The 15,808-nt window shown below is 43.8% G+C and overlaps 1 protein-coding gene across 1 annotated transcript in view; it reads left to right on the forward strand.

Moving 5' to 3' along the window:
• Positions 1–15,808, forward strand: part of AFF3 (ALF transcription elongation factor 3) — a 327,940-nt gene that overhangs the window by 280,519 nt on the left and 31,613 nt on the right. The window contains exons 10-12 of the mRNA XM_049834235.1: positions 1,780–1,945; positions 9,716–10,768; positions 13,336–13,460. Coding sequence (XP_049690192.1) covers positions 1,780–1,945; positions 9,716–10,768; positions 13,336–13,460 — 1,344 coding nt within the window. The remainder of the gene's footprint in view (positions 1–1,779; positions 1,946–9,715; positions 10,769–13,335; positions 13,461–15,808) is intronic.

Raw genomic sequence — 15,808 nt, forward strand, 5'->3', positions numbered from 1 at the left:
GGACTGATGGAGCATAAACAAGGGTAATGATAAACACCGGTGAACAGAGTTGGGAAGAGATGGTTATTAGGGTACCGGTGTGTTTCATGTGGGGTTTATTTAACAGTCTCATTAATGATCTGGAAAAGGAAGTGAATAACCATTTAATTAAGTTTGCATTTGATACTAAATTAGAAGTTGCTGCAGACACCTCTGAGGGCAGAGAAATAAATCAAAAGGAGCTAGAAACATGTGCAGTAAAGAAGAAAATGAGATCTGGTATGAAGAAAAAAAAGAAAGCTAATCTCTCTGGAAGCAAATAATCTAAAATGTAGCTATCAGTGGAGGAATTCTGGAGAAAGCAGTGTTGAAAGAGATGTAGGAGTGTTAATGGACTATATATTCCATCAGAGCTCGGGTATATGTTTACAGAAGCAACGCATCAAGGAGCAGGAAGGTAATAGCCCTTCATTGTAGGGCTCTAGTGAGAACCCATCTATAATGCTGCACTCTGTTTTGGGCATCCTGTTATCAGAGAGATATAGACAAATTGGAATGAGTTCAGCAAAGAGCCATAAAAATGATCCCATATCCCTGGAGATAATGACTTATGAAGAAAGATCAGAAGAAGTAAATGTGTAAGGCCTTGTCTAAAAGATGACTGAAGTAGGGCAGGAAAACAGTCTGCAAATATGTGAAAGCAAAAAGGGAGGAGGATAATTCATCATAGTAACTATTAGTAATAGGATGAAATAATAAGTAACAACAATAAATTTAAAAAGGGCAACTTCAGGTTGAATGCAGGGAGAAATTTCTGACAGTGGAATTTGGGTTAGTTTGCAGAGAAGTTTCCCAGGGGTAAAAGTAAAAGCTGCATTCAAGTCATTTAAAATCATATTGGACAACAGTAGAAAATGCACCCTGCTATAGGGAACAATCTTCCATTGCCTGGGGAATAAGCTGGATGACTTAATAGGACATTTCACACTCAAGTCTTTATGACTGTGATATTTTTAATATGCATGGTCAACTATTTCAGGGAAGTATACATTTCTTCTGCTGTCAGGCCTGATAATACAAACACTTGCATGCAAACATAACTTTTAAGAAGGCAAGTAGCTCTCCTGACAGCACTGCACTGCTGACGTGCAAAAACACAAGCCAGAGCTCTTCAAGTTTTTGCAGGATCAGAGTCTTAGATCTTGCGGTTGTCAATATCAAGATGGTATATACAGGTAACCACATCATTTACGGGTAGGTGAAGAAGTGCGCGGAAGAAAAGATGGGGGTCGGAAGCTCCAGCGAGGATGTATTATTGTTATTATTATCGTTATTGCTATTACTACTTATAAATGACTGGTACTGTGGAGTTCAACTCTGTTTCTTAACTGTTCACCTTTTTCATCTCCTGCTTTCACCTCTGTGCAGTGTTCATTGGACAGTGTAAGACTTTTTTCTATACTCTGTTTTTTAACGTCTGATATTTTTAATACATCCTAAAATGCCTGTTGAATGAGAAAAGAGATAAGCTGAAGTGAAAACTTGACCCCTCCCTCAGATGAAGAGACAGCAAAGGCTATGGATTTAAATGGATATGAGGGTAACCCCATATTTTCCCCCCAGTTATAATAATATAATGTCGAACTCACTTCACCATTCGTTAGCAGCTGAGACAAGCTCACAGGCATTCAGCTAGGTATGCTCCCTAAAACACCATGGGTTTTACATGTGGGGTTTTTATATTCTTGTTTTTTTCTCTTCCCTCCCCCCTCCCCGATGGGCTGTGTGGGGGGCTGGCAGCCTGGTGGTGCCGCAGTCCAACGCCCGAGCCTCGGGACTCTCCAGCAAGGGGTCGAGCAGCAGCAGCTCCAGTGAATCCGAGACCAGCTCAGAGTCTGACTCAGAGAGCGAAAGCAGCTCCAGCGAGAGCGACGGCAGCAAGCCCTCTCATTATTCCAGCCCAGAGGTAAGGGCTTCTGCTCTTTATAATTTAGGGCGGCAATCTGTTATTACACCCGCTCAGACCTTTTTGCAGCCAAGCCAACACAAGGAGGCTGTGAGAACATGTACGAAAAAATGGAAAAGAAAGGCCCAGGGATCCTCCTCCTGGCATGCTGTGAAATGCAAGTGGTAGGGGATCCTGGGGCAGATTAAAGCATTTGAAACAAAAATGAAGAAAGCAATAACCCTGTGATATTTTCCTCAAATTGGGGATGAGTGGAGTGCCTTGCAAGGCTCACAGCTTGCCTGAAGTTTTACGCAACTCTGCCTCCATAGCAATGGCTTGCTTAGTGCCTAAGTCCTGGCGTGGGCTCCCAGCACTGCAAGGGAACTAAAGGCTTCTCTACACGGGGAAGCTATTACAAAATCAGTCTGAGGGTGGATTTTTAAAGCAAAACAGTTGTTTTTCACTCACGCACTTCCCTTACCTCACTCCCTAAGTGAATTATTCTCTGGTACTGCTGCCTTTGTGTGATTTATTTTAATCCACCTCCAAGATGGACTAAACTGAATTACTCATGGTGCAAAACATTAAGCCCAAACTTGTCATCTGGAAAGCTAGTACTGAAAATTTCCACATGTAGACAAGCCATGGCCAAATTACAATTAAGCTGCCAGTGCTATGCCACCTTCTGTTTTCACCTCTGCAGTGCTCAACAGACAATGACAAAACTGCTTTTTTTGCTCTGCTTTTCTACCAGGATTGATGTTTTTACATGTTTTGGTCAATGCCCACCTTTACTTTAAAACCATGAACTCCACAGCCACAACACACACATTCATGTATGTGAAAATATCCGAAAATCTAGCAGCAAGATTGTAAATACACATGAAATACAGTCAGTGTATTTTCCTACTCCACATAAAGCATCCAATCGCCAGATTCCTCCCCTCAAAACTGTGCCTCACCTATTCTCTCACCCTGAAAAATTATACTGAATAACCAGCAAGCCTTTCCTCATCTTTTGCACGGTTATTTGGGACCATGTTTTCTATCAGACAAAACACAGCACTTGCAGAAACATCCTTAATATATTTTTCTCAGGTTCTGTCACTTTTGTTCCTTATTTAACACTTACCTTCCTTTCTGTCTTTCCTTCACAGTACTTTCAGATCCATTTCCAGTTAATTTTCCTCTCGCTTTGTCCCCTTCCTAAATCTCTCTCTCTGGTTCTCTTCCCTTTCGTCTCTATTCTCTTCCTTCCAGTCTCTCTTCCCTGTTGCCTTCACCGTGCTACCCCATGTCTTATTTCCCATTCTGAGCTCTCTCATCCAGCCCGTTAAGACCTTGTTCTCCCTCTGCCTAGTTCCCCGCTGGAATTAGTGCAGAGATCTCATGCTTGGTCTCTCCTCTCCCTGCGGGATCTCAGAAGATGGAAGAAAAGGGACAAAAAGAAAGAGAAGGAATGACTGTAGGGGGGAAGGAAATATGAGATAAAAGGAGAAGTGCAGTACCCAGGAAGGGAGGAGTGTTTAGTATCTAGGCAGGTACCAGTGCTGCTTGGACCTGAGAGCAGCAATTCCTCAGGGAATGCGGGAAGTTAATTAACTGAGGCAGGTCATGGATTTCATAAAGTCAAGCAGGGGACTGAGAGTCATGGAAACGTGGAGTAAGTGCCTCCTCTTAAGCATTTTATACATATCCTCTCGAGATCTGTGGAACTACTTTTGTAAAAAGCCTGAGTTATCAGTGATCATTGTCATGAAACAGCTGCACTGCTCCAACAGATTGCTTGTCTCTTTGCATTATATTCGTGTGGTTTGAGTTCTAGGACATGCTGTATGAAACATGCTTATACAAAAATGTAAATGACTTAAAAAATGTGACGGCTGCAGTGGCTTTCATTGGTCATGCCTTGACGGGATATGGGAGAGGCCACACATGGTTAGGGTCAGGGTGTCCCAGGGAAGTAGGATACCTGTGCTTTCCCCAAGGGCCAGTCCCATCATATGACTGATGGCACCAGTTCAAAACATGCTTATGTGATGTCTCTGACTGGAAGTCCTGTCTGCTTTGCATTAATGCTTTAAGTTACATCTATGCACCCAGTGAAGCCATCTTTCTAATGTATATGCCATGTTCTTACCCAGTAAATGGAGAGAAACAGGTCCTTGGAAGCTCTTTAAAGGGACACGTTGTCCTCCTAAATTTAAGTCGTAGATTCAATTCCAATCCTAGTCTTAAAATGTATTCCATCTATTGGATAAGACAGAAAAAGAAAATACATCATTGCTTTTTCTTTAACATAAACTGATAAATTCAGATACAATGAACCTGACTACTCCAGCACAATGCTGAGCAGGAAATCCGTATTTCCAGGTTGGGAGGAACTTAATCTGGAAATCTGCAGACCATTATGATGCTTTCATTCTTTCTTTTTTTTTCCATAATCTGAAATATTATATGCATATACTCAAAGATTTTTATTTCTAGGACAGTGTGTCTTCTGCATTTGAGGTTATATAGAAATTCAATTGCTGTTTCATTTCTTCTGTATTTTTTTCCTCATCTCATTTTGAGATCTTTGAGTTGTTCTCAGGTGTCTAAATGCAGTTGCCTAGAGTGTAAAAGCAGCTCATTGTAAAGCATACATATAAAATAGATTAGATGAATAGCACCCTAAAAGTGTCTGTTTCCTTCCATTGACTATTTAGAGCCTGTAGTGACTAGCTCAGCTGTCTACACTTTATGTCTGCAGTAAACTAAGAAAAATGGCTGAGCTAGAACAGGAGACAACATTCAGACTGGTTTCAGTGATGTGGACAAATTAAGGTGCCTCAGACATTAATGTGAGTAGTTACAGTTTTGTAGACTGCCAAACCTGAAATTATGAACAAGGGACTGAGGCTTCTATCTCCTGTTTCTTTGCTGAAGTCATGAATTCTTTGCGTGACCTTAATTAACATCATAAATGAGGACTCTGGAAAACAATGATGTCTTGTCCTTGCAATTATTTCAGATGGTAGAAAAAAACCTTGGGTGTCAAGTCCATAGAAAGAGCTACATTTCAAAAGCTAAGAATTTGGTTGGTTTGTTCTTTGTTCCATTGAATTATCCTGCAGACCTTTAATAAGGCTGAATCTGGTTAAACAACTGGGAATTCCTACTATGCAGGGAGGACTAGAGGGGGGAATGGGCAGGAAGGAAGCAAAGAAGCCATCGCATGGGACAAAGCATCAGTGGCTAGTCAACAGTAACCAGGCCAGGAGAGACAGGTATCCTGTCCTGGGCCCCACCAGGGGGCCAGATGCAGTGTCCTTAAAGTTTTTTCCTCTTTTTCAAGGATTCACATATACTTTTTGTCCATGCTTATTCCATCATCACAGGATATACTCTTTCGTCTCAAGTCCCCATGTTGTGACTGAGCAGGTCAAAGCTGAAGCAATCTGCAGGGTTTTGTTCTTCCCCACCCTCCTCTCTCATCAGCAGAGACCCACCTCCTCACCGTTGTGCATTAAGTCCTTCAAGTGCCTGGACATCAGTACCAGTGGCTGAGGAGCCACTGCCTGTGAATCGCTGCTGTTCCCTCAGGTGCTCTGTGGCATTGGCTCTCTTTAGCTCGGAAAATAGGAAGAATGTGTGTAACATCTAACAGACTAGCTAACTGGTGAGCGTGCTCCTGCCACCTCACCAGCCTTTCTTCACATTTCATTAGGGAGGCAGGGGAAGAAGAGTTGTAGTTTTAGGGTTGCGGGGTAGGAAGGGTATGCTTTCTGTATCTGTCTTGTTTTCCAAAAAGTTTTTGCTTCCCATCCTAAGTGTAGCCCTGATTTGATTTCCTGACTGGTACACTCAGAAGAAAAGGGGATTTTACCACTAGACCAACTGTAGATACTATCTTTACCTTTGCAAATAGGATTCATGGTCTTTAGCTGTCCTGTGGACTATTTTTGACAATGACTAGAAACTAAAGTCTCCCTTCCCTCCAGAAAAATCTTTGTGGCAGGAACCACCTCTTACAGTATGTGTGTGCTGTGCCTAACACGTGGGAATCCACAGTTCTAATTTGTTAAAGCGCTAGGAGTGGTGCTAATAGTAGCAATAAAGTAGTAGTAGTAAGAATCATCATCATCATCATCTTCTCCATCTTCATCATTATCTATGCCTTACATACAATGAAAAGGCACCACATTTCTATAGGGATTGCCCCGAAGGAAATCTTTGTTAGCAGGCAGCGCAAGCAAGTTATCATAGGGGTAAATTAGTATGTGGATTTACAATAGGCGGAGTGTACTGCAGGGATGGTGGATAGCTCAGTCCTACCCCACAGTGGGCTAAGCACATGCACATATTATAGGCTATCTAATCCCTCAATGAAGGTGGTGTCATGCTTCAAGTTTACCATGGTATTAGCTACACCTTAGGTCCCTCTTTGTAATAACAAGCGTAGAATGACCCCATTACACTTACATTGTTTAACAGTCCTTTACCCCAGCAAGTGCTTCTGGATAATGTTTTGACAAAGGTTTCTTTTGGATGCATGCTGCTCATGCCTCTGGTTGTACTTGTAGCCTTGAAGAGATCTGAGATATACAGACGTGCTGCGTGGGATTCATCCCACCTAAATTTGGACACTTCTACTGTAGATACCTACATCTGCTCATCACCTCAGCCTTCCCTTTACAGTCGGCAGAGAGGAATAGATGTTTTTAGGGCCCAGCTCATCTGCCCTATTTTAGATGCCTATTTCAAGAGGGAATTTTTCACACCCTAGAAGAGTAGTCCACTGACTGGAGAAGGAACTCGTTGACTAGCTCAGATATAGGTGTCTATGTTGTACAGATTAATCCACCCACAATTTTTAAGGAAGTGTATCACATCCTTCTGTTTCTCGATGAAGCCTGGCACATGCATACGTCTGTGGTGCATTGGTCCCTTAAACTATCTTTGTCTTGTAAAGTTTCCTGGTTTGGGTTTTCATGCCAAACCCCATATTTCATTGCAAGTAAGCTTCATCACAGACTGTTATTCCTATTACTGCTGCCCATCTGTGCACCACCAGGTTTACCCCAATTAAAAACTGCCCAGTTCTCTACAAGTCCTTGGGGGCAGCGTACTTCCATGAGAGAAGAACCAAGGGACAGAGACCATTCTGCTGTCTGATCACTCTGGATATATACTCATCTATATTTCCATCCTTACGTGCTGCTGAAAATTTCCCACTTTGAGCAAACCAACTTTTCTTCCATAGAATGGTACGTGACATGCCCGGGGGGGTGGTGTGGACTGGTGAATTAGGGATTTTCTTTTTCTCCCACAAATAATTGCAGTTAGGCATGTAAAGCGGACTGGTGAAAACTTTCAAGTGAATTTTCCCAATCCATTTTTTTACCAGGCCTGATCTTCATTCTTGGCTGTCATGATTTTGTTCTCTCACAGGATACCTTGCTTTTTTAAGTTATTTCAAAGTACAGGACTTTTCAGTTAAAGCAGTGAGTAGAATAAATCACTTCCAAAAGTGAATTGGCATCACTCATGTACACTGACAATCTCAAATATTCCAAAACTGCATCAGGCCCCAAAAATAGTGAGAGAAGTTTCAAAATTCTGATTTTTTTAATTTGGATTGTTTTAATTTACCTGATGGGCTGCAGCCTTTTTACTTTTAACAGATGCATCTTAAAAGGTTTTTTTAGCAGACACATCTTAAGGTTTTTTTCAGCAGCCACAAGGATTTGAATTTTTATTTGAACAAACCCTGGAAGGGCAGCTAAGCCCATGATTCTGAAAGCTGAGGCTTTAAGAAAAAATAACGAGTGTCCTGAAACTCCTGACAAAATTAGTAAAGCTGGCAACACTGTTGATCTTTTTTATTGGACTTCATGGTTGGCTTATAGGTTGGTGGGACTGTAGTTATTCTGCCTAAATAGCAGACATACCACTCTAGGAAAGTACCACGTTGCCAAGTTATGACACTGTAGAAGTTAATCACTGTTTTCTGCTGGTTTACTGTGATCCCTTGAAATCCATATTTTGTGAACCACTGTTTTCAAGAATTACAAGGTATATAAAAAGACAGAATGGGATGTAACAGAAAAGCTGGAAGTTTTTTTTAATTTTTCAAGCTGCCCTCACTCTGACCTATACTTATGAGCAGAAGTATATTTTTCCCCACGTGCTTCTGATGTATGTCCTTTTCTTAAATACACCTGAACGGTGGAAAGACTTCCATGTATAGTGAACCTTTTATTATATACCTAGTAAATTCAGTATGTGCACAATGAATGGCACCAAACAAATCTGTCTGTATTTTCAGAAGCAAACCAAAAAATGCTGTTTATTTTAGATAAAGAGTTAAGAGTTGTAAAAATACATTTTCATCCAAGAGAAATACTGACCATCTATTTAGAAGATTTACAGCTCAGGAAAGAAATTTCTCATGTAAGATCTTAGGGAGTATGCTTAAGAAAAAATAAACTTAAGGCAATCCAGCAAAATTCCCATAGGTATTGTATAGCTTGATAATGAATAAATTAGACACTTGTGTGAGAAGGAGTATTTGTATCATATGAATTCCGATGTCTAACTTTTTTGCTTATTTTAGGAGCCTTTGCTCCATGTAGAGTGAACACAACCCTGGGTGAGTGATTCTGGAGATGCCGTTGGCTATGCAGGAAACCTGTGTTGCCCTCAGGCACCTACTTTAAATAAGGAGTTAAGTAAGAGACTCTTTTAAGTTAGAGACTGTGGATATTCTTTCTTGAGCAAACTTTCTTCCAGAGCATTGACGGTTTTCATGTTAGACTCATGACATGCTTTTTGATTATTCATATGCAATGGTCTAGTGGATCAAACTTTGTTTCCAACTAAGGAAATTAGGAGACTTCTCACATTGGCTTCTGAGGGGTTAAATTATGGCTGGCCATCTACTCAGTCATTTATTTCTCTGCGGTTTTTTTGCTTCTCTTCATTTTATTACATTCAAATTACTGATTGCAAGAAGCACTAGAAAACATTTGCACATTGTTCTGAAATAACATTGTCTGAGCTGTGGTTACATTTGAAATCATGATTATCCCACTTCTTCACTGTCCCAACACCATTATGTTTTAGATACTCTCTTGTAACTTGATCATGTTGTGACAGGAAAGAAAAGAAAAACTAACAGCGGCACAATACTCTCAAAATAAGTGCTTGACAATACCACCACACAATTAATGTTTGTGGGATCTCACAGGATTATAACGCCAATACCAGACAGGTTACCTGAACCGCCTGGTTAGCCCTCCAACTCCCCACTACATGCTTTTTTGTATGCTTTTAAAATACTTTTTGTATTTATTGTGATGGTGCAAGACACAAAATACATATGCCTAGCTTTCCTACTAGCTATGCTCCCTTAGTCTCAGCCATAGCCCTGCCTTGTTTTCCTCCCTTCTTATCACCATTGTATTTTCTTCTGTTTGGAAACTTGGGAGCATTTCTCAGTAAAGCCGATGCCAGTAGCACTGCGTGAATCATCCTTAGAAATGATGAATCATGGAAGCCATCCTCCCTCCCCATCTCATTCTGAAACCAAAAATACCCCCGCTTGCGCGGCATGCCCCATGTCTCCCGTCTCGCCATGCAGGGCCAGCACCAGGGGTTTGCCGCAGCTTGGGGACAGCTCTTTGACCAGATGAAAATCCCGGTGATACCAGTAGGGACCCAGCGTTTCGGTGTCCCTGAGGGAGCGCCGGGTAAAGGGCAGCAGGGTCTCGGCACTAAGCTCGTTGCCATCTGTTTCCCTTTCAGCCCGAGCCACCCTCATCCAACAAGTGGCAGCTGGACAAGTGGCTAAATAAAGTCACCCCGCACAAAGCACCCATCCTGACCCATCATGATGGCCCAGCGCTGGAGGCCCATCCCTATTACGGCCGCGTGAAGGCAGAGCGGCAGGAAAGCGAGAAGACCCCATCCGCCGGCCCGGCCGAGCACCGCAGTGGGGAGGGCCGTGCCGCCGCCACCACCACCACCGTCGCGGACGGACCGCGGCCCAGGACCGCCAACAAAGCACCGGGCAGCAAGGGCAGCCGGCAGAAGTCACCCCCCGCCGCCGACGGCGGGCCTCCGAGGCGGGCGGCAGGGAAGAAAGCGCCGCGGCGGGCCGAGAGGACCTCTGCCGGGGAGGGCCCCCACTGCCCCGGTGCGGAGGAGCCCCCCGGGAGCCACAGCTTTCCGGAAAGCACCGCTGGCGAGGCACCGAGGGCCCGGCCCGGCGGCGGCGGCAGCAGCGGCGGTGGTGGCTGCAGAGCGGGTCACCGCCGCGAGCCCCGCTCGGCCGCAGCCGGCGAGAAGCGTCGGGCCCGCGGGCCGAGCAAAACGGCGCCCAAATCCAAGGAGTTCATCGAGACCGAGTCTTCGTCCTCATCATCCTCCTCCGACTCGGGCTCTGAGTCGGAGCGGGAGGAGCGTCCGCTGCCCAAGGCGCCACCGGCCGCCGGGGCTGAGCCGCGTGCCAAGGACGCGGGGACCAGCGCCGCCAGCAAACCCCACGGCGGCTGCAGTGCCTTTGGCTCCATTAATGCCAGGACTAGTAGTGAAATAGCAAAGGAGCTGGAGGAACAGTTTTACACCCTGGTTCCTTTCGGTAGGAATGAGCTCCTGTCTCCTCTGAAAGACAGTGATGAGGTAAAGTCGCTGTGGGTCAACATTGACTTGGCTCTTTTGTCCAGGATTCCAGAGCGTTTGCCCGAAGAGCCACTGGCCATGAGCGCCGGAGCAAACCAGCCGGCCAGCCTCCCGCAGGGTAGTAGTGCTGACCCCCCCGCAGAGAAGGGTTTACCGAAATCTAGAAGGAAACGCAAGGTGAGCTTCAGGGGGACCGATTGGGGTGGGTAGTGGGGCCTCCGGCAAGTGGGAGGCAAGCATCACTTGCGCCCACATCCAGTGCTTGATGGCAGCATCTTCTCTGGGCTGGCACTTCAGAGCTGGGATTTGTCCCTGCTCAACACGTAGGAACTGGCCAAGCCCCAGGAGAGATGTCATCCCAGGAGGTGAGGAAATCCCTGGCCAAGAGGGATCCCAGCCCCTCGGAGATGGCATTCGCTGCTGGCACGAGACTTTCCACGCCTTAGCGAAGGCTGTGCCTTTTTTGTGGGACAGTTTTCTCTCCTGAGGCTTCTCTCAAAACCTGAGCGTTTGGAGGTGATGCTTATGTTGGCAAAGGGATGACTATCAGCTGTCTTGTCACGGTCTGCACAGTATCGCTGCCTGTGTGGAAAAAGAAGAGGCAGTGTCTTTTTTTCCCCTCAGATTGTCAACAAGAGGCAAACCCTTCAGTCCCAGCAGGGATCCCTGACTTCATGGGGGATGCGCTCGCAGAGACCTGCCTGGCTCTGCAACCTGCCTCCCTTGCACCCCCACAGCCCCCTTTAACCTCAGGGCTCTCAGGCAGGTGTAGAAGTGGGAGTGTAGTCCATTAGCTGCCCCCTCCCCAGCAGCACCGTCACAGCAGCCAGGTGGCCACAGCCCTCTGGTCACATCCACCCCTCTGCCCTGCCTCTCCCACATGCTTTCTGAGCTGTTGCTGGTGCCAAGGAGAAATCCTCCTCCACCCCATGGCCACAGCTGTCCACCGAGGAGGCTTTCTGATCCATTTGTACCAATCTGATCCCAAAAGTCACTCTGAACTGGAATCGCCATCTGCCCAATTTCTGGACAGTTTTACTGTGCAGTCATCTGTTGCCCTCAGCTACTGTACACGTGCAGATTGAACTGTATATTTTTGAGGACCATTTATCTAAAGCAGTCTTTCCTTTTTTTATCTGTTTTCATTTTTTGGTTCTTTTTTTAGTATCTGAAAGGTGGCAACCCTGTTCTGGCCTCTGGTAGAGCCATAAACAGAGTGCCCTGATAAGCTTTCAGATGTGTTTGTCTGAATTTTCTTTAGGAAGTAGTATGGAAGTAATTGCACACTACAAAATTATGGGAAACAGGTCAAGAAAGAGTGGCAGAAGCAAAACAGTTATATTTTAGGCCATAGGAGATGCCAGTGTGATAGTGCCAGGCTGTACATGCAGAAGGAAACAGGAGGACACGATAGAAGAGCAAAATAAATGCAGTCATTCTAGAAATGTTTAATCTGACCTTCTGTGGCACATATTATCTTTTACTCTTCTGTCTTAAAGCACTGCTGTTGTTGTTGGTTTTAGTGATATAATAAATACAAGCCATTCCTGGAGTACCAAATTGCCCCTCAGCCTGGAATAAGGCCCTCAATGGGACAGCTGCTATGCAAGCTCACAATATGTGATCCCTCTTCCCAAAAGACTTTATGAGTGAGACTAGTAAGAATGGATTATCAGGCATAACTGCAAAATTAGAAAGAAGTCCTTATCACTTCCACCTCTGTCATGATCTTGAGAAGATGAGCAAAGTAGAGACAGAGGAGGATGGTTAAGCACTGCGGTGTGAGAAGATCATCACTCCTGTGGAGTGTAAGCTACAATGTTAACCCCATAGCAGCAGCCACAGTGGCAGTGAATAACACAGAAAATGGTGCTGCCATGCAGCAAGGCAATAAATACAAGCAGAATCAACAGACCACAAGTAAAACTCAGCCAGCACTGGAAATTGGAGAATTGTTAGAAGTGGAAAAGAATGTGGACTTTGCAGGAGACTAGGAAAGCAGAGCCTTTGGGAGCCAATGATAGAACCTAAGGAACATAACATGAAATTAAATAGTGGCAGGTAACATTGGCTATGTTCATACTAGTAGGCCACATAGGGCCAGGGTGCAGTCCCCAAGTGGTGGCACACAGTCACCCACTTAGTTTAACTTTAGCATGCTTGCTAACGTGGTTTTGGCCTGGGTCAACTTATGTTCTTCCAGACAGCATCTGGCCCTCACTCGGGACCACACTAAGGTCCCTTCCCAAAAGGCAATCTGAATGTGGCATACCTTGGTTTGAAGGAGGAGCTAGACAAGTGCTTGGGTACGAGCTGTGCCATGCCAGCTGGTCTCAGGACCGGCTGCTGATCTGTTGTATTTACTAGTACAGGCATAGTCACTGATGCCAAGAAGAGAGGGAGAAACAAAAAGGTATCAGGTTGATGACTAAGCCAGAGAACAGCGCACAGGAGATGGACAAAGAGGGCAATATAAAGTAAAAATATCCCAAGGTGCAAGTGGGGAAGTGGTGGAAACAATTCAAGTTTTATATTCTGCTCCTTTGTTTGCACACTGCCTCTTTAGATTTATTTTTTTGAAGACATGGACCAATCATCTCTGATCTCTGTTAGGTATATGCTCAAAGAAAGTGTCATCATTAAAACCAAAATGCCAGAAAATATGAGCCCCTGACTTGTTGAAGTACTTTTGGATCTGTAGTAAATCCAAAACCTACAAGATTATTATTTTTCTCTTCATTCAGTGTGAGAATGAGGAAGAGTGCAGAGACATCAAGAAGACTCACTTAGAGAGAGAGAGTTCTTCACGATTAGCTGCCTCTGCCCACAGCATCACAACAGCAAATCACTGCAATATGAATGAAAATAGGTAAGTGTTTTCCTTCTTATTTACCACTGAGTCATACAACTAGTTGCAGTTTAATGCCGTGTGTTATTTTTTCCTTTAATAGGATTTATTTTTTAATTTTCATATTTTATGTTGAAAAATTACCCACTGCATTCTCCTTTCATCTGGTTTAATGAACAAGTTAGCAGTTCCTGACACATTTATATACTTGTGGTTTTGTCCTATTGCACAAAGAAGTTGTAAGCTCAAGTATGAGGCTCATGGAATGAGTAATTATAGCTAAAGCAATACGATTGTCTGAGGCATATTCCCAAACACTTTGTTGTAGGTTCCAGTTCACACAGAAAACTGTCTTATAGCTTTTTCTTTCCTTCCAGTGTTACTAGTTTCCAACTTAAAGTTTGACTGTATAAATACAATTATCTATAAACTCTATGGAAAAGATTGAGAAAAACATTCATAACAATGCCTGCAATACTCCATTCCAGAATATATATGAGATCCAATATTTTTGAGATTACAAGCAATCTATTCTGTGTAATTATTAAGTATTTTAGGACGAGGAACTCAGACTTTAAAAACAGTGAGATTTTCAAAGGATGCAGGGCATGAAACAAATGATTAATATTTAGCATTTGCTGGCATGGTTTATGCACACAGACCCCTATCAATGTCAGATCAATCATACTGAGTTTCTCTGGAGGCTTTCAGCAGTCAAACTTAGACATACATCTTTTCAGAGTTCAGCTGCATGCTACTTAGCACATGCTGGTCATCAGTATTTTAAAAAAAATAATTTTCTGGCAGTATCAGGGTATCTCTTGGGGTGAAACTGCTTTTGTATTTATTGTAGTAGGCTTTTCTATTGTACACATCAGTGATGAGTTTGAGTAATTCTTGTCATTAATACTGGAAAAAATCATGGATAAGACTAATATATATAGTGCTTATTCAAAAATATGCATTCCATTTCTTTGTCCTGACATGTCACATATGTTTCATAAAGTGAAAACAATACACAGAACAGTTTGTTTTATTGTGGGTGATTGCATGCAGGCATGCCGTTCCTGTTACTGCACTGTCATGTGTTTTACATTGCATTCATTTTCAGAGAATAACATGGCTGCCATATCTTGCTATGTCACAGGGTTAATTCTGTGCTTCCTGGAAGCAGGACAATAATTTGTGTTTTGCTTGACATTATATGCAGTACTCCTGGTAGCAACTGTACATTAAAGAAACAAAGAAGGTCTTAAATGTATATTTGCCTCCCAATTCTTCCCTGGTCTGCCCTGCTTCCAAGATGTTTCTGTGGTTTATGCTACTGTAGGACATGATATCAAATGCTAATACTGCCACAGCTGAGGATGGGCTCCTGAGGCTGTAGCTAAACCAGCAGTGCAGATACCAGGACCTCCTGTTCGTCTTGCAACCAGCAGCTGCTCATGCTGGCACAGCCCCCCTCCAGTTATGCCACCGTAGCTGCCTGTGAGGGTCTCCTGTAAATTCACTCAGGAAACTTGTCTGAAACCAGAACTCTTTTTTTTTTTTCTTTTTTTTTTGGCCAGGTTATTATTATTCAGTTCTCAGCAGAGCCAGTCAGCCAGTTTTGTCAGCACAGCTGAGGGCTGGTAGCAAAGAGAGGAGCAAAACCACCTTCAGACATGAGCATTTTCTACTGTGGAATTACAGTCTGAGGTGCAGATTAAGCAAAGCCCTGTTTGACAAGAAAGCCTGCAGGGTCAGGCAGAGATACCCAAATATCTTGCACTTACATCGGATGCCACGATCTGCCCAGTCCCAGCAGATGACAGCTCACTGCAAGTTGCCCTGCACGGCTTCTCAGTGTGAGACGATTGTGCTGCTGCAGCTTGACTGCTCACAACACGTTTAGGTGGGCCCTCCGCAATGTGCCAAAGGCCATGTAGAAGGTCTGCAACACAACTAGAAATTGCAGCTACTCCTCGCAAGCTCTGGGCCAAGCTTTTGAGGCTTGGGTACACTTCCAAAGAGCTATGGCTTCTCTTGGGTGCTTTAGGTCTGCGCTTTGACAGTGATATATAAACATGGCAAGGCATGGGTTTATGTTTGAAAAGAGGAAAAGAAATGACAGCATCAGCCTGCACATTCAAAATAGTGCTAAAGATCTTATCTTTCTTAGGGGAAGAAGAAGGATACAGGTGCCCATCTTACACACCCTGATTCTTGCTTTTGTAAACAGCGTTGGTCATTAAAGCAAAACAGTTCACATTGCGTTTTAAAGGTACTACACTGTGGGAAACAGGAAAGGTTCTGAATTACGATTCATGGCTTCTTTCACAGCTAGTTTTTAAAGACTTGCCAGATAAATGGACAAATGTATGATAAGA

The sequence above is a fragment of the Accipiter gentilis genome, chromosome 31 (genome assembly GCF_929443795.1).
Source record: "Accipiter gentilis chromosome 31, bAccGen1.1, whole genome shotgun sequence".
NCBI classification, from domain to species: domain Eukaryota; kingdom Metazoa; phylum Chordata; class Aves; order Accipitriformes; family Accipitridae; genus Astur; species Astur gentilis.